Here is a 24,756-nt window from a genome sequence, read left to right as displayed (position 1 = left end):
TATTTACTTTACAACAGATTTAAAATATGGGAAAATGGGAAAGCACTGCTCTTCCCAGTCTAGAGCTCACAGAATTGTATGTGAGGAAAAACAGCGAAAGAAGCCAGGAGGAAAACAGAAAAGGATTAGATTTGTAAGTGTTCTTGGAGAGATGTGGTACGCAGCTACACATTTAAATAATACTAACAAGACTCAAACAGATTTGTACCACACTTTTGTTCATTAAAAAACCATTGGTAAATATTGTTCTCCCTCACCACAGGTGAAGTCCATTTTAGTGTGTTCAACGAGCTTCTTTGGATTATCAAAAAGAAGCTAATTCTTGGTCAAATTAAGAGGGAAAAATAATTATTAGGTTCTGTGCTTGTTTCAGCAGCACATATACTAAAATTGGAATGATGCAGAGAAGATTAGCATGGCCCCTGCTTGAGGATGACATGCAAATTGGTGAAGCATTCCGTAATTTTTTTTTTTTAAGAAAAAAGGATTATTAAGTTTCAACACAAGTGAACTGGTAACCAAAATTCAGCAAAAATTTAAAAAGAAAAGGATTGTTTTTTCTTAAAGGTTTTTGAAATTAAATGTCATAATTTGGATGGAGACATAGCCCACAGAAAATCGTTTCCTCTACCTAAACGTGCCATTGTTTGGGGACTTGAAACAAATCACCCACATAGCTAATGCAGTAAATCCCCATTTATATATCAATAGAAAATTTTGTCTACCAGCTTCCTAAGACTTTATAAGCTGAATTGTTTTGATATCATTTGATGAAATGTTCTGTAAAAGTTCAAAGTATTGTTGTTGATTTGGGCAGTCACACCTGCACATTTAAAATGCCTTTGTGCAAAGTGTAGCCCAATCTGCTTTCAAATCAGACCTTCAAACAAGGGTAGATTCAGGAGTGTGACAGATCTGCCCTTAGGTGTTTCCTTACAAAGAAAAAGTAAAACTGAGAGAGCCACTCCCACCCCCACCATCTTTGTCTCTTTGAGCCTAAGCATCAAATGGCACCCCTAAAAAGAGAAGCAGAGAAAACATTAGTACATCTCTGCTGGAGATCTAAAGCAAGATATGGAAGGTCTTCTGGAAGGAGTGGCACCTAAGAATTATTAAATAGTTGTTAAGTAAACTGAAGGGAAAAATGGAAATGGAGGGAAACATACTTTAAGAGCAGCTGAGCTCAGAAATCCCAGACATATGTTGTCTGCCACTAAAGGAGTTCCATTGTAGGGTGTAATTAAGAGTCAAATGAATATTGCACTAAGCATTTAGGGTAGTGGTTCACAAACTTTGTTTGTTCATTAGAATCACCTGGGAATCTTTTTAAAATTCCAACGAGTGAAAGAAGAAAATAGAAAAGTTTCAGAGACCAGTTAGAGCACAATAGCGATGTTTAAGGATAAGGTCTAATAATGGCCCTATACTAGCAAAATAGCTAGATCACAGAAATATAGAGCAAGAGATTGTTGCAAATGATAAAAGAACAAGTGTGTGGGATTTAGTAACTGGTAATTGTATGATTTTGAGTGGATGTAAAATGGCTCTGCCAATATATGAACCCTTACGATCCTTGCTGTTATATATAGCATATATAGGATTATATATCAGATAAAAATAGTTTGATGCTTGAATTCCAATTTGGAATTTAAGGCTGGTTTATCTCAGTGCATAGATTACCTACATTTCATTTAGGAGAAAATGATCCATATGTCAAATATTCTAGGAAACCAAAGTTCATAATCTTAATCATTTGGAATGAAAATCTTTGAAAGGTATTATGCTCATTCTTAACCTCTTAAAGACATGCACTGAATGTAAGGAAATTATTTTTAGTGGCTCTGTCATGATTATATACATTTGCTTTTATAGTTCTTTGACATTCACAGATGCCTTTTGGAGCTAATGACCTATGGACTTTTCCCCCAACATTTAAGATCCCCAAATGTTGCTGCATTTTAACCTCTCATCTGCTGCTCCCAGTGATTACCTTTTAACGTTGTTAGTGAACCTGGCCTTAGTGGCCTCTTCTGATCACCTTGGCAAATCAGAGTCCTAGCCATTGCACTGAGTCTAAACTAAGAACAAATGAACTCAAAATAAAAGTGGGGTTGGGGCCAATCCATCTCTGAGGTAGAGCTTTAGGATATTTAATGCATATAATAAATAAGGGTTTGGGCGCCTAGGTGGCTCAGATGGTTAAGCGTCTGCCTTCGACTCAGGTCATAATCCCAGGGTCCTGGGATCGAGCCCCACATCGGGCTCCCTGCTCAGCGGGGAGCCTGCTTCTCCCTCTCCCTCTGCTCATGCTCTCTCTCTATCTCTGTATCTCTGTGTCTCAAATGAATAAATTAAAAATCTTAAAAAAACAAAATGGAATTAAAAAAACAAATAAGGGGTTTTTTTTAATTTTTTCAATTTGAGTGTAGTTTACACGCAATGTTAGTTTCAGGTGTACAGCAGAGTGATTCAACTTCTCTATATGTTATGCTGTGCTTACCCCAAGTGTAGTTCCCATCTGCTGCTGTAAAATGCCATTACAGTATTGTTGACTACATTCCCTATGCTGTGCCTTTCGTCCCTGTGACTTGTTCATTCCATAACTGGAAGCCTGGGCCTCCCACTCCCCTTCACCCATTTTGCCCATCCCCCACCCCTGTTCCCTCTGGCAGCCATCAGTTTGTTCTCTGTATTTATAGGCCTGATTCTGCTTTTTAACAACTAAGCTTTTAAATGCATTTGTTGACTGTTCTGGGGTTCTTTGCACCTATTTACTGGTATTGAATTGTAAAAGTTCCTGGACAGTTTCTGGGTAAATAGGTTATGACTAAACTACTAGAGCTAATAAAATTAATATTGACGTCTCATCAAGCAGTCAACAAAAACATATTTAATTCTGTACTCTGGGTTTCAGGGAAATGCAGTCGTACTTGCAAGGACTTAGCAAGATATAATTGTTCATACGAAAAAGATAACCAAGAATCTTAGATACTCTCCAGGATGGTGTCACAGAGAATACGTGTCTTAAAAATTCAGAGGAAGCGAAGATCAAATTCAGATAAGCAATGATACATCTTGAATGCTTTTCAAATACTTTAGGTAAATGTCCCTCCTAGCCAGACTCTCATAATGGGCGTGTTACTGGATGATCACTACCTAGCCACAGAGGTTTAGGATTGCTTCCAGCATCCCAGCAAAGGATGTTCCTTTGTAGGAACATTTGCTATTTGCTATTACAAAAGAGAGATGATCACTTGTGATTTTTTTTTTTTTTTTTTTTTTTAAGATTTGTTTATTTGAGAGAGAGAGCATGCAGGTGGCGGGAGGCGCAGAGGGAGAAAGAGAGAGAGAATCTCAAGCAAATTCCCCACTGAGCATGGAGCCCAATGCAGGGCTTCATTCCATGACCCCGAGATCATGACCTGAGCCGAAATCAAGAGTTGGATGCCTAACCAACCAAGCTACCCAGGCGCCCCTCACTTGTGATTTATTAACATTCCTTCATCCTACATGTGGCCCTAAATTTGTGAAACTTGTAGAAAGAGCAATAACCCTGGGGTTTGGGGACCAGAGTTATAATCCCAGCTCTGTCACTAGCTCCCTGTTTAACCTTGGGTCAGTAATTTAAGCTGGTTTTCCATCTATAAAATGAGGATATTGAATTAGTTGATATCTAAAAATCCAACCAGCTCTTTCGTGTTTTCTTTTTTATTTTTAAAAAATGCATGCTTCTGATTGCCTTTCTATATTTTCTGTATAATTATATTTCCCTAAGAAGTGAATAAAAGATACACTAAGTCAATGTATGAATTCCACTTTCCCCAATATAGATCCTGTAGAGAATATCCGTGACACCCACCATTTGCTATTTTGAATTTTCAACAAAGAGTTAAAAGAAAATTCTGGCTCGCCTGGCTAGTCATGCTCTCCAGTTGGCAGAAGTCTTCGTGTGGACTTGATGGTTGCCTAGAGCAACAAAATATTAGGGACAGAAACACGTTCAGGGACTTGATTGTATAAGTGACTCAGAGCTGAGAGACCTTTTCCAGCTTGACTGGAGCCCATACTTAGCTAGAGTGGGTATTTGTCTATGCCTGTCTGCGCCACTCCGCTGACTGGGAAGTGCCTGTTATTTTGCTTCCAGAATACAGAAGCCAACCTTGAAACCTGCAGAGGGGTTAATGGTCAGAAGGCAATCTTCATGTAGCACATCTCGCACATGAGAGATCATTAACACTAGTAAATACAAACAAGATGAAGAGGCTGATTGTGGGCTTTGAAGAGCACGGACCAAGAACATTTTGAGAACTCAATAAAAATTCAATGTAAGAGCTACTCTTCAAAGCCAATTATCCCTTTCGAGTTAGGACAACCCACTGGAGGAGCTGCACTTTTTGTAAAGAACTGTACTAAAATTAATGACAGCATTAACACCCAGCATGACACATTTCCACTGTCTCACACATTTTTTTTCCTTCCCTGAGGGGTCAGAATTCCCATCGGTTAGCATAAAATGGTCTAAGTCCAAGCCTAGTAAATCACTTGTATCAATACCCTTTTCCTTCTCTTTGTTGAAGCCAGACATCTCTAACTATGCTCTAAGTTAAAATGTGAAGTTAAAAAAAAAAGTTTTTCTATTCCTAAACTCCTAAATCCTCAGATCATTCCCTCCCTGTGCCATGAGTCTGGCTCCATAATACCAATTAATTACTCCAGCTTGTTAAGGAAGTTATTAGCATCATGTCTGTAACTTCTAGTCAGTGTTGCCTGCAGCATGAAATGGAGGGAGAAGGTATTAGCCAAGTCTCGTTACCTGAAGTCCTCCGTCTTTAGCTACTTAACTAGGTCCCATCTTACTTACATGTATGCTTGGTGTTATTTTTATACCCAGTACACATTCTTCCCACTTGCACATGAACAAGTTCATTGTGATAATAACAGCAATCATATACTTTTACTTTTTATCCTGATTGAATATTTATTGTGTGTCTTCATGATCAGAAACTGGCCTTCTCGGTTTGGACATTATGGATTGTAATGAATATTCTTTTTGAGTGACTGGAAACATAGTCCTCAACTTAACACAGTTTACATAGTAACTCTTATCCACATAACCACAGCAGCTGTTTGGAAACATGGCTTCTGATCACTTGTTTGCAAATGTCTTTTTCCATACAATCCTGGATGGAGAGGGACCCATATACGTTACTTGACATGTGAAACACATGTGACCCTGGCAAATGATTCGGCTGACCTTGAAAACTCCAGCTGCTTAGTCACTTTAAAAACAAGGCAATACAAGTGATTTACTAGGCTTGGACTTAGACCATTTTATGCCGACTGATGGGAATTCTGACCCTTCAGGGAAGGAAAAAAAAATGTGTAAGACAGTGGAAATGTGTCATGCTGGGTGTTAATGTTGTCATTAATTTTAGTACAGTTTTTTACAAAAAGTGCAGAGACGACTATCACAGGAAAAAAGCAATAACATCCCTGTGGCTTTCTTTTATTTTAAAAAAATTTAATGAAGAAATCCAAGATTTAGCTTTTGTGTCATCTTCTTTCAAATCAAGAGCAGTCTGTAATCTCCTAGAAAGACCAAAGCTTCTTTGCTTATTGTAAAATGTGTGCACTGCTTGGCATTAGGTGGTGGAAGGTTAACATTCTCTGCCAAGGCAGCCTTCTAAGTGTTCCGGTCACTATGTGTGTGTGCTATTGTAGCTGGACTTTGGTTCAGCAGGAATGAAAGAGACCTGAAAAGTTATGCTTTAATTGAAATAGAAGTTTATTTCTCTTTCCTGTAAAAAAGACCTGGAGTGGGCAGTCCTGGGCTGGTACGGCTGCTCTAACATCATTAGGGACCTATGATTTTTTCAGCTAATTCCTCCACCATATAGGCTTTGCCTCCATGGTCCAAGATAATGTCTAGAAAGCTCTAGTCATCACATCTAAATTGCCAGCACATCCCCTCCTTTGGAAGAGAATTCTCAGAAACCCCACATAATGCTTCTGTTTATAGCTCCTTTCGCTCACTTAGATACCTGCCACATCTAGCTGCAAAGGACCCTGGGAAATAGAATATGTTCTCTGGCAATCCCCTAATTTGGGGATTTCAGGCTCCTTTCCTCTCCTTCTTGCCTACCCAGGCTCTCTCTCAATTCTGTGCCATCCTGATCTCCTTACACCTCGCAGGAAAAACCCAGGACTGTCAGTTTCAGGATCTGCCTGCTCCACTTCCTTATCTGAACTCTTGGTGGGAAAAATCCACATGACTTCAAGCTGGAATTGGAGTAAAGTCAAGGCTGTCCCCTCGGCTGGACCCTCAGTGCCACTTGACACTTTATCCTTGCTCTGTGCCCTCTCTGACTTCCCTTGGTGCTTATTCTAACCTTCCTTCCCCTTGTCAAGCCTCCTGACCCCGCAGCTGCTCACCACTTTGCAGCAAATGCCTTTACTTGCTGCCTAAGGAAGAAAGTCACTGTGAGGATATGAACTTCTTCAGGTCTGCGTCCTCTTATTGACACCCATACCCATCCTTTTCTCCCTTCTGGTCTCAGCAGGTGATGTGTCCCTTCCCCTTCCTGGCTCTAAGGCAACCTCTGCCTCTGTGCCCTGGGCCCTTTCTTCTCAGTACCTCCAGGACCTTGCTCCCACTTTTTCCTTTCTTTTTCTCACATCTACAATCTCTCTTTTTCTTCTGCCTCTTTCCCTAGTCATTTCTCTCAGTCTTTTTTTTTTTTTTTTAAGATTTTATTTACTTATTTGACAGAGAGAGAGATAGCGAGAGAGGGAACACAAACGGGGGCGGGGGCGGGTAGGAGAGGGAGAAGCAAGCTTCCCGTGGAGCAGGGAGCCGGATGCGGGGCTCCATCCCAGGACTCTGGAATCATGACCTGAGCCGAAGGCAGACGCTTAACGAATGAGCCACCCAGGTGCCCCCATGTCTCTCAGTCTTAAAAACAAGACAAAACAATAGCAAAGCCCAGTGACAGACCCCTTGTTGATCCCTTAGCTCATTCCTTTTTCCCCTCTTGGCCAAGCTGCTCCCCCTTCTCACCTCCCAGGCACCGCCCAAGCCATGGTAGGTGGACTCTGTCATACACCTGTGCTCCCACTACCCTCACCACAGTGTCCAGGGAGCTCCTTTTCGCCTTCTCTGCTCTGATCTGAGAGACCTTCCTCTGAAACCCTCCCCTTATTCAATTACCCGGTAAGCCTTTATTCAACACAGATTTATTAGGAACCATTCTCTCCCAAATGATTCTACTCTCTTCTTTTCTTGCTGCTCCGAATATTCTTTCTCACCATCCTTCATGATCTGTCTTCCTCCCCTCTTTAACAGGAGTATTCGGGTTCCGGCCGATTGCTTCTCTCATTCTGTGCACTCTCTAGATGCTTTCATGTACCTCTGTAGCTTTACTTCCCACCTTGGAAGGTGATTCCCAAAACTCTGTCTCTACTCAGACCTCCTCCCTGATTTCAGACTCAGGCAAAAGCCCAGTGCCTGAAGATATTCCACCACTTACATACAGCATGTTTGGGGTGCCTGGGTGGCTCAGTCAGTGAAGCATCTTGATTTTGGCTCAGGTCATGGTCTCAGGGTCCTGGGATCGAGACCCGTGTCGAGCTCCATGATCAGTGAGTCGTCTGCTTGAGATTCTCTCCCTCTCCCTCTGCCCCTTTCCTTGCTCGTGCTCTCTCTCTCTCTCAAATAAATAAATCTTTAAGATAAATAAATACACTATATTCAAAACTGGATTCATATTTCTTTGCAAATCTGTTTTTCCTGTCTCAATTAGAAGCACTTTTTTTTTTTTTTAATCCAGGGTATTACCCTAATATTGTCAACCTCTTTATTTACTAGTGACTGGTTAGTTTTTGCACAGCAAGTAGACAGGACTTTTTTCCCCACAGATTTAAATTGAATTTGGAAATTTTTTCTCTTACAACTTTAAGATTGCTAGATGGCAATGATTTTTTTTTCTTTTTTTAATTTATTTTTTTAAATTTTATTGTTATGTTAATCACCATACATTACATCATTAGTTTTTGATGTAGTGTTCCCTGATTCATTGTTTGCATATAACACCCAGTGCTCCATTCAGTACACGCCCTCTTTAATACCCATCACCAGGTTAACCCATCCCCCCACTCACCTCCCCCCTAGGACCCTCAGTTTGTTTCTCAGAGTCCATAGTCTCTCATGGTTCATCTCCCCCTCCGATTATCCGAGGCTGAAACTTGGACATCATACACCTCTCCATCAAATAAATAACTATCTTTTTATTTTACTTTCTAAATATTTGTCAAATCTGTGCTCTCCTCTCTACCCCACTGATCCTTCTCCAGTTCAGGTACTCATCAGCTCTCCCCAGATTACTGCAGGAGTCCCTGAAATAGTATTTTGAAACCGTCAGTTGCATTTGGCATTTTATAAAAAAAAATTTATAGTATCTAGGGTAAATATTGTTTTATGATATTGTTGACATACACACAAATACTCATAGCCATTTTACCATGAAAATGTATATCTTAGTATATATCAAAAAATTTGAGAACCACTTTCTTAAATAGTCTATCTTTGGTGTATTCCCCTTAGCTCTGCCTTCTGCAGTGCAACCAAATTGATAGAGTTGAAAAATTAGTCTGAAAATGGCATTGCCCTGCTTAAAACCCTTCTGTGCCTCCCATCAGCCACCAGATAAAATCGTATCTCCTTGGCAGTGGGTACACAAGACCCACCTGACTCTTCCAGCAGCAAATTTCTTCCACCCATAGATAACATGTTTCACAGATCTCTGTGTTTGCTCGTTCTCTTTTCTTCATCTAGAACTCACTTTACTCTCTTAATTGCCTGGCTCACTTCACCTCCTTCTTTGGGTAAGGTGACACCTGAGTCCAAGCCCTGTCCTTTTCCCCAGGCTGAGTTAGGACCTTCTCTGTGTTTCCATAACCCGCATACCTACCTCCAGCTTAACTCTAATGAAATTTTTTTAAAACTTTATTTATTTGAGAGAGAGAGCGAGGGGAGGGGCGAAGGGAGAGGGAGAGAATCTCAAGCCGACTCCCCACCAGGCTTGTGGAGGGCTTGATCTTACGACCCTGGGATCATGATCTGAGCCGAAATCAAGAGCTGGACACTTAACCGACTGAGCCACCCAGGCGCCCCTCCAGTACAGTTGTTCTAAAAACTGCAGTTTATGCCTCTTTATTCCCGTAGAGCCTGTCCATTAACATGTCAGTTCTCTTGTTGTGTGTTCACGCAGCCTCTAGTGCTAGAATGCCGTCTTGCTTGACTTGTGTGTCCAACAGTCCTGGGGGCAAGAGGTCCTTATACATCTCTTCTCAGAACATCTTAAAATGTCCATTAAGTAGACTCTAGAAGCCAAACAGAGGGCAGTAGATGCCAACGTTGAAAACTGTTTCTCCTGCACAAGAAGGGAAGTGGAATAAAGCTGCCTCTTAACCCCTTTGACAGAAGGGAATAACTCGAAAGAAGGAAAGGATGGATGACTTCCATATTGTCATACCTCTGAATCAGAATGAGGAAAATGTGAGAAGCAGTGTCAGTCCCGGCCTGTTGTTCACTGGCCAATATTTTAAATAAGCCCCATGGTCCTCCAAAAGGGCATGTTTATATGAAAAAGATAAAACTCCTTTTGGCTTATTCTGAATGGCATTTAAGAGTAGCCTTACTCACGGTCAGTGAAGGTAAACCTCTCACCGCACTGCCACCGGCAGGTCTGGGAGCATACTGTTTACCCAGCTTTGTGGAAACACTAGGGAGGCATGTCTGTGATTGACAAGTACTCAGCTCTGTGCCAAGGGCACTTGGGAGCATTTGTGTGATGAGTGTAAAGAGTTTTTTCCTTCTGATTTGGGCTGTGGCTTCATTTCTCCTCCCTAATATAAGAATAGATCTCTGATATCTTCTTCATACTTTACCTGCGCCTCCACTTTTCTTCTTCCTTTCCTTGAGAGGGTAAGAACAACTCCATAGTGCCTTCCTTTTATGCTTTGGGCCAATTCCATTGTGTTGTTTTATGGTCTTGGGCTTAGAGGTGCCTCAGTACTCAACACTAGCCCTGAACCATGAGACTAATGAGAAAAGCAAAATGACTTCAAGTAAAAGGAAGTGGTTTGTGTTGTGGAGAGAAACTTGGAAATACACCACCAAGAACACTAGGTGCTCTATTCTCCCTACAGGCTACAGCTGGGTTTGCACATTTCAAAATAACCATTCAATTCATTTAGTTCTGTCAAACGGCTAGTCAATACAGTAAGGAGGAAGGGAAAATAAATGGGTTTTTTGGATGACTGGTTTAGCATCACGTAACCTTGATCTTACTCATTTCCGAGGAATAATTTCAACTCTTAAAGAAATACAACCTATTGCAGGTTAGTTTAATACAAAAAATACATTTAAAAAGGTATTCATATTCAACATGTACCTGGGGCGCCTGGGTGGCTCAGTCGTTAAGCGTCTGCCTTCGGCTCAGGTCATGATCCCAGGGTCCTGGGATCGAGCCCCGCATCGGGCTCCCTGCTCGTCAGGAAGCCTGCTTCTCCCTCTCCCACTCCCCCTGCTTGTGTTCCCTCTCTCGCTGTCTCTCTGTCAAATAAATAAATAAAATCTTAAAAAAAAAAAAATTCAACATGTACCTGTTTTCCCCAAATGTCATGAAAACAGGTAGAAATAATAGTGTGGGCATAGCAACTTGGATTATAATATGGGAAAAGAAAGGTTAAAATCATTATGAGAAATTCACTTCTTTCTTTTTCATTCTTCTGTCTGAATCTCTCTCCTTCTGACTTCCTCCATCTTGTTCTTTCCGTTGCCCTTCTGTTCCCGTCTCTTTTAACCTCACTCACCGTAACACCAACTCTGTGCCGAGCCCTGTACTAAGACAACACACTTGATCACACTGGATTCTCACAACCTTGTGAGGTAGAATTACTAAACCTTTTACAGAAGAGCAAGTTGAGGCTCATAGTCATTATTTCCCATAGTCATTATTCCAAAAAGTTGTACAGCTGGGATTCCAACCCTGGCAGTTACAGTTCAGATTCTACACCCAGAACACAACCCTCTATCGCTTCGCTCTCACTTCCTTGCTGTTCATTTTTGTTTCTTCCATATTCTCTCTATTCTCGTGTTCTCCACTGCAGTCTCCCACACTTCTTTCATTATATCCTCTGCCTCGTTTTCTCCTACTCTCTTCTCTGCCTCCTTCCCTTATTTCTCTATGATATCCTGTATCTTATCTAATGGTGCTTTCCTTACTCTCTATACCCTGTTAGTTCCAAGCTCCCAGAACCCATCCCCTTCTCCCCTCATGACACCTTCTCCTTTCTCATGGCAGCGTCTCCCAGCCCGAGACCCTGCCCCCGTCATTCTTGACGGCTGCTTTCCCAACATCTGTGTGTGAGTTAGGAGTGGGGTGTGGTTTGAAGCGCAAGACAAAGCAAGGTTATGTTCAAGAAGAGCCTGTGCTCTGTTCCTGTACACAAGGAGTGCCGTTCGTGCTTCTAAAGGGATTATAAAAGGGAACTTCATTGCTGCCAAAGATCTCCCAAGTTAGGTTTCTGTTGAACTCCAGATGGTCTCTAGTGACTCAGAAAAGAAGATGCATCTTGCTATGATCACTACCAGGAAGTGAGCACCAGGCAGCAAATAGAAACCAACTCTAGGACTCTGAGATCCAAGACAAGTAGAATTCCTATGTACAATTGCAGTAAATGTTGAGGGGTACACCATGATGTAGTACTTTGAAAAAAATTATATCTTGCTTGAGTGACCATATTTTCAAACAGCCAGTACAAGACAGAAGAGTTTCATTTCCTTGAATCAAGGCTATATTAGGTAACTTTTCCTGGAACCACTCTTAAGGGTTCCAGGAAAGGGGCGCCTGGGTGGCTCAGTCGTTAAGCGTCTGCCTTCAGCTCAGGTCATGAACCCAGGGTCCTGGGATCGAGCCCCGCATTGGGCTCCCTGCTCTGCAGGAAGCATGCTTCTCCCTCTCCCACTCCCCCTGCTTGTGTTCTCTCTCTCGCTGTGTATCTCTCTCTGTCAAATAAATAAACAAAATCTTTAAAAATAAATAAATAAAATAAAAAGAAAAAAGAAAAAACAAAAATAGCTGAACTTACAGAAACAGAGTAGAATGGTGATGATCAGGGGCTGGGGTGAGGGAAATGGGGTGATAATAGTCAAAAGGGATAAACTTCCAGGTATAGGATGAGTAATTCTGTGGATCTAATATACAGCATGGTGACTATAGTTAACAATATTGTATTACATACTTGAAAGTTGCTAAGAAAGTACATCTTAAATGTTCCAATACAAAAAGAAAAAATAGTAGTTGTGTGAGGTGATGGATGTGTTAAGTAGTTAGCCTGTGGGCGGCAAAGTCATCTCTAGAATGTGGACAAAGCCCCTAGGCAGAGAAATGCACTTGGAATTTGGTCAGAGTGCAACGAACAGGTAAAGGTGAGAGGAGATGGGCAGGATACCAACAATGTCTAATACAGTTCCTCTTTTATCACACCTCTCTGTGATATTTCTGGCTACTTCTTTCTAGAGATAATAACTCCAGTTTCTTGGGATTATGATATTTGATATCGATCTTTGCCTCATTGAAAGGCTATTTGCCTTCAAGTCTGCTATAAAGTAAGAGATATTCTACCAAGACACTTTTTATATTGAGAGTTAAGTGGAGGGGCACCTGGGTGGCTGTAGGTTAAGCATATGTCTTCAGCTCAGGTCATGATCCCAGGGTCCTGGGATCGAGTCCCGCATCGGGCTCCCTGCTCAGCGGGGAGCCTGCTTCTCCCTCTCCCACTCTGCCTGCTTGTGTTCCCTCTCTCACTGTCTCTCTCTGTCAAATAAATAAATAAAATCTTAAAAAAAAAAAAAAAAAGAGTTCCAGGAAAGAACTCCAGATTCCCAGGCTATTGGCAAAGAGTGGGTGCCTTCACACCGTACTTCACAAAGGTCCCGCATCAGCATATAGTAGCATTCCCATCAGATTGGCTTAGTTATCAGAAATAACTAGATCGAAATAAATGTCATTCTTACAAGGATTAGGGTGTAACAGTTTTGAGGAATCATCATCTCTAGAGAGCTACAACTTCATCTTTTGCTGGTAGGACATTGGGTATCTTTCTTGAGACTCTGCCATCTGTTTGTTTGTTTGCCTATCTGGTATTTTCTTGTTCTGGGCCCACTTCTTCTGCTCTTCATGCTCTGCGTGTTCATCGTCCCCACCCGCATAAGGCTTGCCATAGCTTTTCTAACTCCAACTTGACTTCACAGCACCTATAGATGGATTTGTTTTTTACTTCTCCTGACACCAGTTACCATGTTTGCAATGTCTCATTGACAATTACAGTCAAATAGAACCTACAGATTTACAAGTAAATTAGACAATTTTTTATTCTAGGCACATATGAAATAAGCCATTGTTAACTATTGAGCCCATGAATTGCTTGCTTTGCGGTTAGATCTTCAGATCTGGTCTATTTAACATTTTAGACAATATTCTTTTAACAAATAATTTTTTGAGAGTCTCCGTGTGCCAGACCTAAGCAGGGCTCTTGGGATACAAAGATGACCGAGAAGCAGCATTATCCCTGTCCTGAGTCCCTCTAATCTGGGAGCCAGGAGAAGGGAGATATACATTATTCAGATAATCATAGTACAGAGCGTAAAATTCCAAACTGAAGTAGTGATATGAAGGAAAAACTCCGTGAGAGGGGCAGACCAGAAGAAGCCCAGTCTGCCCATGCTGCTGGAATCTCCTGCAAAAATAAATAATCATGTCTAGCTGACTGGATCTTCTGAGAAGAATTCAGAAGCATGAAAGCCAATCAACCAGAATAGGCAAGTTCATGCCAAAAGCCTTTTCTTCCGTTGTCATACCCAGTCAGTGATGACTCTGTGGCAGAACTTGAAAGGCAGCTCTGGCTTCTTGCTGTTCTCCCACCCAGAGAAGGTGTCTTTCTTTGAAAGATGAGTGCTGGCTCCCCTTCCTCCTCTTCCTTCACCAACACAACTGTAACATCTTCCTCCCAGATCTAAGGCCCTGAATTTGGACCTCCCAAGTGGTGGGACTCTAGACTAATCCATTAAGTCTGCTAGATTTTCAAAACACTCATTCACATTTGAATGCCTGGGGCCTCTCATGTAGCCCGGGCTGTGTTAATTTCCGCACTTGCATTTTAAACCCTCAGAGTCAGGATTTCACCAGAAGACTTCCAAGTAATTGCTTAGATGGCACAATAAAGATATCCACATTAAAAGAGAAAAGATGTAGGGCGCCTGGGTGGCTCAGACGGTTGAGCGTCTGCCTTCGGCTCAGGTCATGATCCCAGGGTCCTGGGATCGAGTTCCGCATTGGGCTCCCTGCTCCTTGGGAGCCTGCTTCTCCCTCTGCTTCTCTCTCTCTCTCTCTCTCTCTCTCTCTGTCTCTCATGAATAAATAAATAAAATCCTTAAAAAAAAAAAAAAAGAGAAAAGATGTACTAATGAGTCTGCTATTCTTTGCAAGGCCCAGGAATGGGGAACCTCCCTTTTGGACAACTTTGCCAAGCCACCGTGAGTTGTATTTACACTTGGTCACAGATCTATTGACAAGAAAAATTTAAGGGAGGTACGGAGAGAGGACGTTTATTCTTGTCTTTTTTTTTTTTAATGTTGTGTTAGTCACCATATAATATATCATTAGTTTAATTCTTATCTTTTAACAAACCTGCACGCAACCACAGAGAACCATCCCTAGGAACCTAACACAAAAGTTTTACGGACTGTTTCTTTTCAGACTCTGAAATTCTGCTAAATCTCCATCCCAGGATCACTCAAAGTCTTTACAGCCTCTCTTTGTCCCTAGGCTGTCGCTTTTGCCTGGAATTCCTACTCCAAGGTTCCCCTGTGGTATTTTTAATCGTGTTGGTGATGCTGCAGCCAGTTTCCCTGTGGTTTGGGAGCTAAATGGAATGCAGTGATGTGGTGTGCTGTAATCGTTCTTGGAGGGATGTCAGGACAAACGAAAATCCAAATAAGAGGGCACCTGAAAGAACCTGGTCCCTCAGTGAAAGAACTGAACACTATGGAAGGGTGTTGACTCCTAATTCATGTTGTTTCTGTTGACCCCTATGTGCTTAAGAGGAAATGTTTACTATTGACCAAACTGAGTTTGGCATTAGTTTTGGAATCAAATGCAGAGTATACCCTCAGATTCACTGTTGTTTGCCCATCTACTTGGCCCACATTTGCTTTTCTGTCTAGTTAAGCCTGAGGATGTGTGTTAGTTTAAGAGACAAGGGTACGCTTAAAGAAAGGGGGGAGGGGACTAAAAACACCTTTGCTCAAAGCACCAAATTCTATGAGCTGATGATTGCCAAGTTTGGGCAATGATTAGTATCACTACCACCAGAATAGGTCTGGCATCTCTTACACATAATCCCAATGCCCAGGCCCACACTGAGCAGAAGCATTATAGGATTCCACAGCCTAATATTGGTCAGCTTTTCCTTGGAACAATAAACATCATCGGTGTATTTGAATCACATGTGGCTTAGAATAATGGAAATATTTTTCCTGCTATTTAGAACAAAACCAATTCTTTAAAAAATTGTACATATATTATACTTTACGTATATATACATATATATATAAATTGTACATATATATACTTTACATATACGTATATATGTGTATATCAGATCAGATAGATGGATAGATAGATAATCTGATCTGTATTTGCTTTTACTAAGCAGTTTTATTTCCAGTGAATCTTTATTTAGAGGTCCACTGAATAATCTATCATCTGCGGAGTTCCTTTTAAAAAGTCTTCGTTGGTGATGGATTTATTCTGGGGAGAATAGGTTATATATAAAATACAATTAATACCCAATTAAAGTAATAACACACAACTTGTATTGAGTGTTTGTTATGCCAGGGGCTGGGCTAAGCTTCCTGCTTGCCTTGTTATTTCTTCCTCCCCATGCTGGGTGAGGTGCAGGTCTGTCATTGTCATTTCCATGGGACAGAGGAGAACACAGAAGCTTAGAGAAGAGGAATGACTTGAGGGGTTAGATAATATTTGAGGAGTTAACAGTGAGAAGAAAAAAGCCTCCTTCAGTTCAGCTGAAAAGTCTTAGTGTTTCTTTCCCACTTTTAAAATATATTTTTTTCTCTTCTACTGTCAACTGAAATAAGGTCACCCAGCCTATACATTATAGAAACAGGACTCTAAAGTCACTGCCACCAAAATCCCAACAAAGTAAGCCAGCAATTCAGGAAAATGTATATTTTTTTCTAATTGAGAGTACTTCCAATAATGACATGACTAAATCACCAAGATTACTGGCCTGAGTACCAAATCATTCCTGTACTAAGAAAAACAGGAAATAACTCAGATATAAATGATGAAAGTGGCTGCTGAGTTAGGAAGACATTTGAAAATCCCCTCATACCAATAAATCACACCCTGGGGCCTAATACAGTTTAGTGTGGGTGATATTCATAACTGTTCTCTTCCTTGAAGGATTGTGGAGACAATCGAATGGGAAGGTCAAGAAAACACTATTCAAATGATAGAATTTGGGGGGGGGAAATAATTACTGTATCTCATTGGACATAGTTGGAGAGAAACAAATTTTGGCAAAAGAACCAGTGATAGGACATATACTTACTAAGTTAAAACTCTTTTGAGTTTACCGTAGAAATGTCTTAAAATCTGAGTTAGGATTTTGGAGACAAAAACAAGACCTTAAGAAATTCTAAATGCCATTTATTTAGAGAAGTGTTAAAGGAGTAGAGATTTAAACAGTTTCACAACTTGTGGTTTTCAGGGGTCAAAGTCAAGATGAGACTGTAGATGACTCACACTGCCCAATTCACTGAAAAATGTAGGCAGCTTTGACAAGCAGTGAAATGTTATCAATTTTATTCCAAATGATCCATCTTAAGAATGACTTGAGGGTTTAGACAATATCTGGGTTTAAAAAAAGTCTCTTCCGGCTCAACTGAAAACTCTTAATAATTTCTTTTCTACTTTTCAAAGTACCTCTCTCTCCTCTCAACTGTACCATAGGAGTGTATTTTTTGTTGTTGTATGGTAAGGAATATTTGAAACACAAGTTGCAAAGACCCTCGATTTTTCAAATTGGCTTAGTGTACTGCCTTATATCCTTTACTATTGACGTTAAGGCCAGAGGTGTGGAAGAGTTGTTCAAGGAGAGTACAAGTCTAACTTAAATACGCTCTTTTCAACATTTTTATTTATTTTATCAAGGTATATTTTTTACCGAGGAAATAAAGTCCTAGGCAATTGTGTTCTGCAGTGTTTCTGTAGAGAGCCTTATCCAGTTACACTATCAGGCTCGGTCCTGCGGCTCTGGTCCTGCCCACGACAGAGTCTGAATAAGAAGAAACTCTCCAAATCCAATTTGGAAATCAAAGAATCAAAACTCTTTCAAAGGTTTGCACTGGACCGCATTATTTGATTTGGAAGAAAGTGAGTCAGACCGGTTCCATTTCTTGATGAAATAACTATCTCATTTACCGACTTTAAGGAAATGGCCCTCTTCAGTGGCTTGGAAAGTGAACATTTCTATCCTATGCTACTTGTAGTGATGACCACTCATACCTTACAATTGAAAATATTTTTAATAAATAATAGATTCTCATGCTTCAAAATACAAAATTCAAAAGGGTTCCAAAAATCAAAATGTGAACAGTTTCTTTTGTGTTAGGTAAGCACATCTTATGCATATACAAGCAAGATATGAATTTTCTAGCAACCTTTTAAAAATATAATAGGAGGGATGCCTGGGTGGCTCAGTCGTTAAGCATCTGCCTTCGGCTCAGGTCATGATCCCGGGGTCCTGGGATCGAGCCCCACATTGGGCTCCCTGCTCAGCGGGAAGCCTGCTTCTCCCTCTCCCACTCCCCCTGCTTATGCTCCCTCTCTCGCTGTGTCTCTCTCTGTCAAATAAATAAATAAAATCTTAAAAATATATATATAATAGGAAATGTTTAATCTTATTAGGTTAATATTTTGAAAGGTATCAATAGGGAAAGAAAGCTTCCTATGGTTTCTTTAGTATTTTTTTAAATAAGAACAGGATTTTATTTTTCAAAACCTATTAAACTTGTCTTCAAAGACATATTTAAAAATTTTTCTTATGTGTTTGTAAATATATTTACTTCCATTGGAAACATTGCATAATTTGCCTGAACATGGAATTATGTAAATGAAATCAGCAGTTTTCAATTAAGACTTGATAATATTAGATATAGGATATCTTTTATGGCAATCAGGCATGCTTTGACCCTTTGAATCTCTGGCATAGTGTTTTTCTTGATTTCAGTAGATTTCTTATATCTCTAGGAAGGACCTATACATTCTTGGTAGGAGAATGGAAAATTGCATCTAAAATTCATTCATTGCAAATCTGATTTTTTATAAAATCCTACAGGGACGATAGACGTACATTTTTTGTGACCCAGGCTGGTCAATAAATCTCATAGGATTATTTTTCATCCTCTCTGTCGAGCAGAGGTGAAAGCAGCTGCCTCCTGACTTCTGTCTGTATGCGAACAATTCCAGAGAAGCGCTAAGAATGAGAAGAAGCATGAGAAAGTAGGAAGAACATGAGATTTGGAGCCTATTACACCTCCCTAATTTATTTGCCTGGTGATTTCAGGAAAATCTCTAGGCCTCCATGAGTCTCATTTCTATCATCTGTCACACAGAATGGCGATAATACCATGTGTTATTAAGGATTAAATGAGACCGTATGGAGAGTACGCAACACACAAAAAGCATTCAACAAATACAGCTTTGCACTTGAAAATGGTCTTTGCATTCTGTATACCCTTTATTTCCTTTAGAATAAAAAAAATCTCTTCTGTATTTTCTAATGTATCTTTAATGGGTATATATTCTGTAATAAAAAATAACACATGACTTTAACATTTCTTTAAAAGAGGAAGAGCATCTATAAAATAATGAAGTTGCTTCTAGGTAAGAATTTTTAAATTGTTAAGTGGGGGGAGTCTCTAAAAGGGAAATCCAAAGACATGTGTTGAACATGTAAACCATTTAAGTCATAACCCCAAGTTAGTCAACTTAACCTGGATGAGATTTGGTTTGGACATGACTTCTCTGTCACCTGTGAAGCAATTTATTTTAAATCTTCATTGTTTTTGCCTGTCCACTGGATTGCAAGCTGCTGCAGGACAGACTTCGTTATACCCAAATTTTATCAAACTCCCTGGCAGTGAAATATAAACCCTGTACACTGTCCGTGCTCAACAAATGCTTGCTTAAGACTTACAAAGCCCTGTTGTATGCAGTCCATTCACAATAAAGCTAATTTTAACAGCTGACATATCACAAAAATCAATATTCAAAACACCACTCATCTTTCTGCTCATTAACCATCTAATGAATAGCATCCATTGATTTTTTTCTTTGCTTTCTGAGGACACACACCCTGTTTTTCACTCTGTCCCCTCTTGTCTTCTCTGAATATACCATTTACAGCCTTCTAGTTCATCTGGGAAAGTAACTTGGTGTGAAATAATAGGCTGTTAGAACTGGAAAGGATCTCACTGATCATCAGTGCAGGGTCCATTTTAGAGACAAGACTCGTCTCAGTACTCAGTGGTCACAGCTGGTCAGTGGCCGGAACTCACATCTCCTGACTCACAGCACACTTGGTTTTCTTAAGAAGGCAAAGAACAAAGGAATTTTTTTTCTCTTTACCAATAATAGAAAATTAGACTAATAAAGTCATAAAAGATGTTTCCCTTTGTAAACCATAGAGAAATTCCTGATGGTTCCTTTTTTCTTTTTTTTGATCTGTGATCTTTAAAACGTGTGGCTAATAGCTATAATTGGATTAAAGTGAAAACATGTGATTATGAAAGAATTGAAGTACCTTTGCCCTATTCTGCATTGCTAGCCAGCTTCAGAGTAGAGGTACACATTTGACGAGCAGTGAACCAACGTCAACCCCGTGGAATTCCCAAGACTCGATTGAGCTTTCCCAAGTTCAAAGCCTGTCAATTCACTATTGGTTCTAAAATCCAAGTCAACTGGAGGATCAAATAGTTTTTACAAGATGTCATTGGAATGAAATAATAGTAAACAACACTGGAAGTACATGAATTATTGCTTAAAAACTCATTCGCTTAATTAGCTGGAGTATTGGAATGTCTTTTGCTTTATCATTTCACAATGCTATGGCTAGTATAAGATATTACAAGATTTTGTAATGCTATCTTAATTATCATATTTATTGAATACTCACTGTATTCCAGACACATCTAAACTTTTCATGTGCACATTATCATCTAATCTTTATAATTACACGTGGAGATTGTGTTATCACCCCTTTTCATAGGAAGATGTGTGATTTACCCTAGTTAACTCACTCAAGGACGTGCACAATAATGGTAGAGCTTGAGTCTAGACTGGGTTCTGGCTGAGTCAATAACCTCTTAATCCCTATGCTAAATTGATTTCTGCGCTCATGCTATAAATCTTCTTGATCCTTTATTTGATTTATTGATGGTGACATTTCATTTTAGTTGTCTTCAAAATGGAACTGTCACTGTAAAACCCAGTCAAATTGTAGTTTGTATTTGAATAAAAGTGAACATTTGAGGATTCTAAGAAGGATGGAAGGGAAGGAAGGATAAAGGGAAAGAAAGGAAGGGGTGATGGGGAAAAAAAGGAAAGGGAAAGGAACTTAGTGCCTCCCTAGAACCTCTATTACTATGTTGCTTTTATAATATAAATTTTAGAACACACTTCCCAATGCTACTTTATATTCCCTCTTAACCCCAAATCATATATTACTTAGAGATCATTGTCTATCACTATGACAAACTCCCATTTTAGGGGAGAAAAGATTCTTCAGGATTCACCCAGAAAATACCTTCAGGGAACAATTACGAAGACATTATGGGTAGGAAAGGATGAGATGCCTCTCAAGAATAAAATAGTAAACAAAAGAGGAGAGAACATGAAGCAGGAGAGCGAGGTTCTTGTCTCGTGGAGTCGAAGAATAAATCTCGCAAAGGGGAGAGAGTAAAGAGATAGAGTTTTATTAAGGGAGATTACAGAAAAAACTCTCAGGAGTGAGAGCGATCCCTGCTGGGGTGCCACTGAGGGCTTTTAGGGTTGGCCTTTTATTGACAGCTAACCAGGGAACTTGTGGCCTTATCATTCTTGTGATGTCTTGGTTTGAGTAAGGACTGGTGGTAACATCTTTAATGGCTTACTTCCTTTTTAGGGTCTGGTAATAATCTGTTGGTCACAAGTGACTGTTATAACAAGACCCCACCTCTGACACCTAAGGCAGGGTGGTCTGGTTTGTTCCCTTATCTCTGGTTTCCTTACACCTTCATATTTTGGGGATTTTTGTGAGGCTAATCCCGTAGCCCCCTACCTCTCTCTCCCTACCTAGCCCCACCTGTCCCTTACTCAAAAGCAGTCATAAGAATTTCTTTCTTTTTTTTTTTTTTAAAGATTTTATTTATTTGACAGAGAGAGACACAGTGAGAGAGGGAACATGAGCAGGGGGAGTGTGAGAGGGAGAAGCAGGCTTCCCGCCGAGCAGGGAGCCCGATGTGGGGCTCGATCCCAGGACCCCGGGATCGTGACCTGAGCCGAAGGCAGACGCTTAAGGACTGAGCCACCCAGGTGCCCCCAGTCATAAGAATTTCTAAGAAGAACAGTGGAAAGCTAGATTGAACTCATTTTCCTTTCTTAAGTATCAGGGACTCTACTGCCGTGTGAATTTCATCAGTGTTATTTTTGTTACCTCTTATCTCTTTCCCTGCAGTTATACTCAACCTAATATTCATTCACTCATTCATTCATTCATTCATTCATTCATTCATTCATTCATTCGCATATGTTTCAAGGCTTGTGCAAAGACAAAAGGGTGGGTCCCGAGTGGGAGACTATATCACCAACTCTAAAGTATGTATGTCAAGAAAAAGTCAGGGTTGGCCTTTAGAGACGCAAGCTAACTGCATCCCATGGGTCAGTGGAAGAAAACAAGGAGATAATTAGAGAACTATATGAGGTCAGAAGGAAACCCCTGGAGGTATAACTACAAGAAGTATAACCTTCAGACCCTAAAGGCCCTAAGACACCAATTTCCATTCTGGGAGAAATTCCAAGTTGAGTAGGACATAGCTCTGGCCTTCTGGAATATGCAGAGTGCCCACCGATGTCTGAACATCTTCTCTTCCACATGCCCAGTATATCAGTGTGGTTCAGCGTGTACTCATTTAAAAATTTCATTTAGCAGAAGAGGTCTTTCTTTAAATAAATGTTATTCAGAAAGAAGCCTAACATATAACTCTGCCTAACACAGCAGACCTGCTTTAGATGAAGTCAGGTGTGGGGTCATGAACACCACCTGGTTGCCTCCTTATTTTATTTACTTTCCAGGATAGGCCTCTCAGGAAACTCCTCAGAACCAACAAAACACCAAAAAAAAAAAAAAACAAAAAAAAAAACCCAAGATCCTGCAATTGTCATTGTCTTAATTTTGTTAATAACAGACCACGAGTACATACATGACCTCAAAAAAATTATTTTACCTTTCTGGACCTTATCAGTGAACTATGAGTGTAGCCTAAACTACTTTTTTTTTTTTAAGATTTTTTATTTATTTATCTGAGAGAGAGAGAATGAGAGACAGAGAGCATGAGAGAGAGGAGGGTCAGAGGGAGAAGCAGACTCTCCGCTGAGCAGGGAGCCTGATGCGGGACTCTATCCCGGGACTCCAGGATAATGACCCGAGCTGAAGGCAGTCGCTCAACCAACTGAGCCACCCAGGTGCCCCTAAATGACTTTTTAAAGATGGTTTTACCTGTGAACCAAACTGTTTTTAACAGCTATCACAACATATGGGGGCAAGCACAAAAAGGAACTGAAAGATTATTAAACTGTGGTACAATATACACTTTGGGATGTCTTTGTTTTGTAAGTGTAAAGAAATTATTACATAAGTATAAATCTTCAAGTAACTGCATCTGTAGGAAATTTTAGTTTTGGAATAATTTTTATTCCAAAACTAAAAAAAATTTTTTTTTAGTTTTATTATTAGTTTTAAAATCACCAAATGAGTTGCCATTTGTCAGCCAGTTACATTGCATTTTCTTTCCTCCTATGGATCCTCAAACCTCTAGAACTTTCCCTCTTCCATAAAAGTAAAGTGTCCATTTATAGTAAGTATAAGCCATTTACAGTTTACAGATGGAAGATTCTTTCCAGTTTTACAAATGGGACATGTATGCATAGATATAAATTTTACCTTCAAAGGTACAGAGTTTGCCTTCAGTGGAGCACTCTAGTACTAGATTCCTGAATCTAGCCAGGCCTTTGCAACCTTCAAAGAAGAATATCTTCTTGACCCTAAGACGTAAACCTAGTAGAGGTTTTAACCTTTTATGACAAGATCTCATCAAGGAATATTACTGCTCTCAAAGTTAACTCCTGCAACCAGGCTAAGAATGTTTGCTTACCATCTCAAAATCTTGACCCTCTGTAGCAAACATCTGTTACCTACTATAGAATATAGATGTCTTATTACAGTTTCTGAAAAAGATCAGGCAAAAAATTTTCCCAATTCTACTCAAAATAGTCTCTAGCCTTGTTTACTAGAGCTTTTTAAGGTGGTCCTTAATCTAAGAATTTTAACACTCCCTGATTTTTGTTTTACTTCTTTCATTTGTGCCAAATGAATGTAACTTAAGGACCTACTTTCTCAAACCAAAGAGGATGAAAATGGTTATCAGATTTTCAATCCAAAAAGTCAATTAACTTCCCAGCCCTGAGTCTATATCCCTATCCATACCCCTCTCCCCATTCCCGAGGTCTTTAACTAGACCCAATTTGCAGGACATAACTTGACTGAAATTTATAGCTACAGTGAGATAATGCAGCTAAACTCTTAGGCCAGGCATCATCTCGGACTTCTAAAGCAATGGGATCGCTTAACCAAAGTGTAAGCCTCTGCAATTATTACACAAGTGCAAGTTACAACTGCTTTACCTGCTCCCAGCATCTCCGACTCTTTGCCCTTAAGAAGAATGGCAGCCTGGCCATCCGTACGGGACTGCATCTGCATATATTTTCATTATGCTTCTCAATTTTAGAAATCCATTATTATTTTGCCCTTATACTCCTTCTCCAATCCCACTCCCCTCTAAGATGGGTCAGAGTTCCTGGGATCCACCATCTTCAGATTCATAACTTGTATTTCACACTTGCCTGTTTTGAAGCATAATGCAAATACGACAAAGTCAAGGCCTAAGGAAACCTTGGCTTTTCTGGGTGTGCCACTAGATTCTGATCTTTGTTGCACAAAAATGAGAAAACTGAGACGAACCATGAGAGACGATGGACTCTGAAAAACAAACAGGGTTCTAGAGGGGAGGGGGGTGGGAGGATGGGTTAGCCTGGTGGTGGGTATTTAGGAGGGCACATTCTGCATGGAGCACTGGGTGTTGTGCACAAACAATGAATCATGGAACACTTCATCTAAAACTAATGTTGTAATGTAAGGGGATTAACATAAGAATAAAAAAAATTAAAAAAAAAAATGAGAAAACTGTTTCTCTGTCTTCCTAGGAAAAGCCCCTTCCCTGTTTTCACTTTCTCCACTTACACCTCCTACACATGACTTCAGAGTGATTTTTTTTCTCACATGCAGTTGTGATCA

At 40.1% G+C, this 24,756-nt stretch overlaps 1 protein-coding gene and 1 non-coding gene across 9 annotated transcripts in view; both read left to right on the top strand.

The window, feature by feature from the left end:
• PDE4D (phosphodiesterase 4D) overlaps positions 1-24,756 on the top strand; it is a 745,734-nt gene that overhangs the window by 557,984 nt on the left and 162,994 nt on the right. Inside the window, exon 6 of one of the 8 annotated variants that reach the window (XM_054512134.2) lies at positions 18,565-24,470. The exons of the other annotated variants lie outside the window; for them this stretch is intronic. Coding sequence (XP_054368109.1) covers positions 18,565-18,587 — 23 coding nt within the window. The 3' untranslated portion in view covers positions 18,588-24,470. Of the gene's footprint in view, positions 1-18,564; positions 24,471-24,756 lie in introns of those variants that run through there. 8 annotated transcript variants of the gene reach the window in all.
• LOC123836352 (U6 spliceosomal RNA) lies at positions 361-467 on the top strand. The gene has a single exon (XR_006788946.1). It is a non-coding gene; the product is annotated as a U6 spliceosomal RNA (small nuclear RNA).

This window comes from Mirounga angustirostris, unplaced genomic scaffold (assembly GCF_029215605.1).
Source record: "Mirounga angustirostris isolate CCGP_5_RB_7025 unplaced genomic scaffold, mMirAng1.0.hap1 SCAF_7, whole genome shotgun sequence".
Lineage (NCBI taxonomy): Eukaryota > Metazoa > Chordata > Mammalia > Carnivora > Phocidae > Mirounga > Mirounga angustirostris.
Note: the sequence above shows the minus strand (reverse complement) of the source record. Positions and strands in the feature narration are given on the sequence as shown.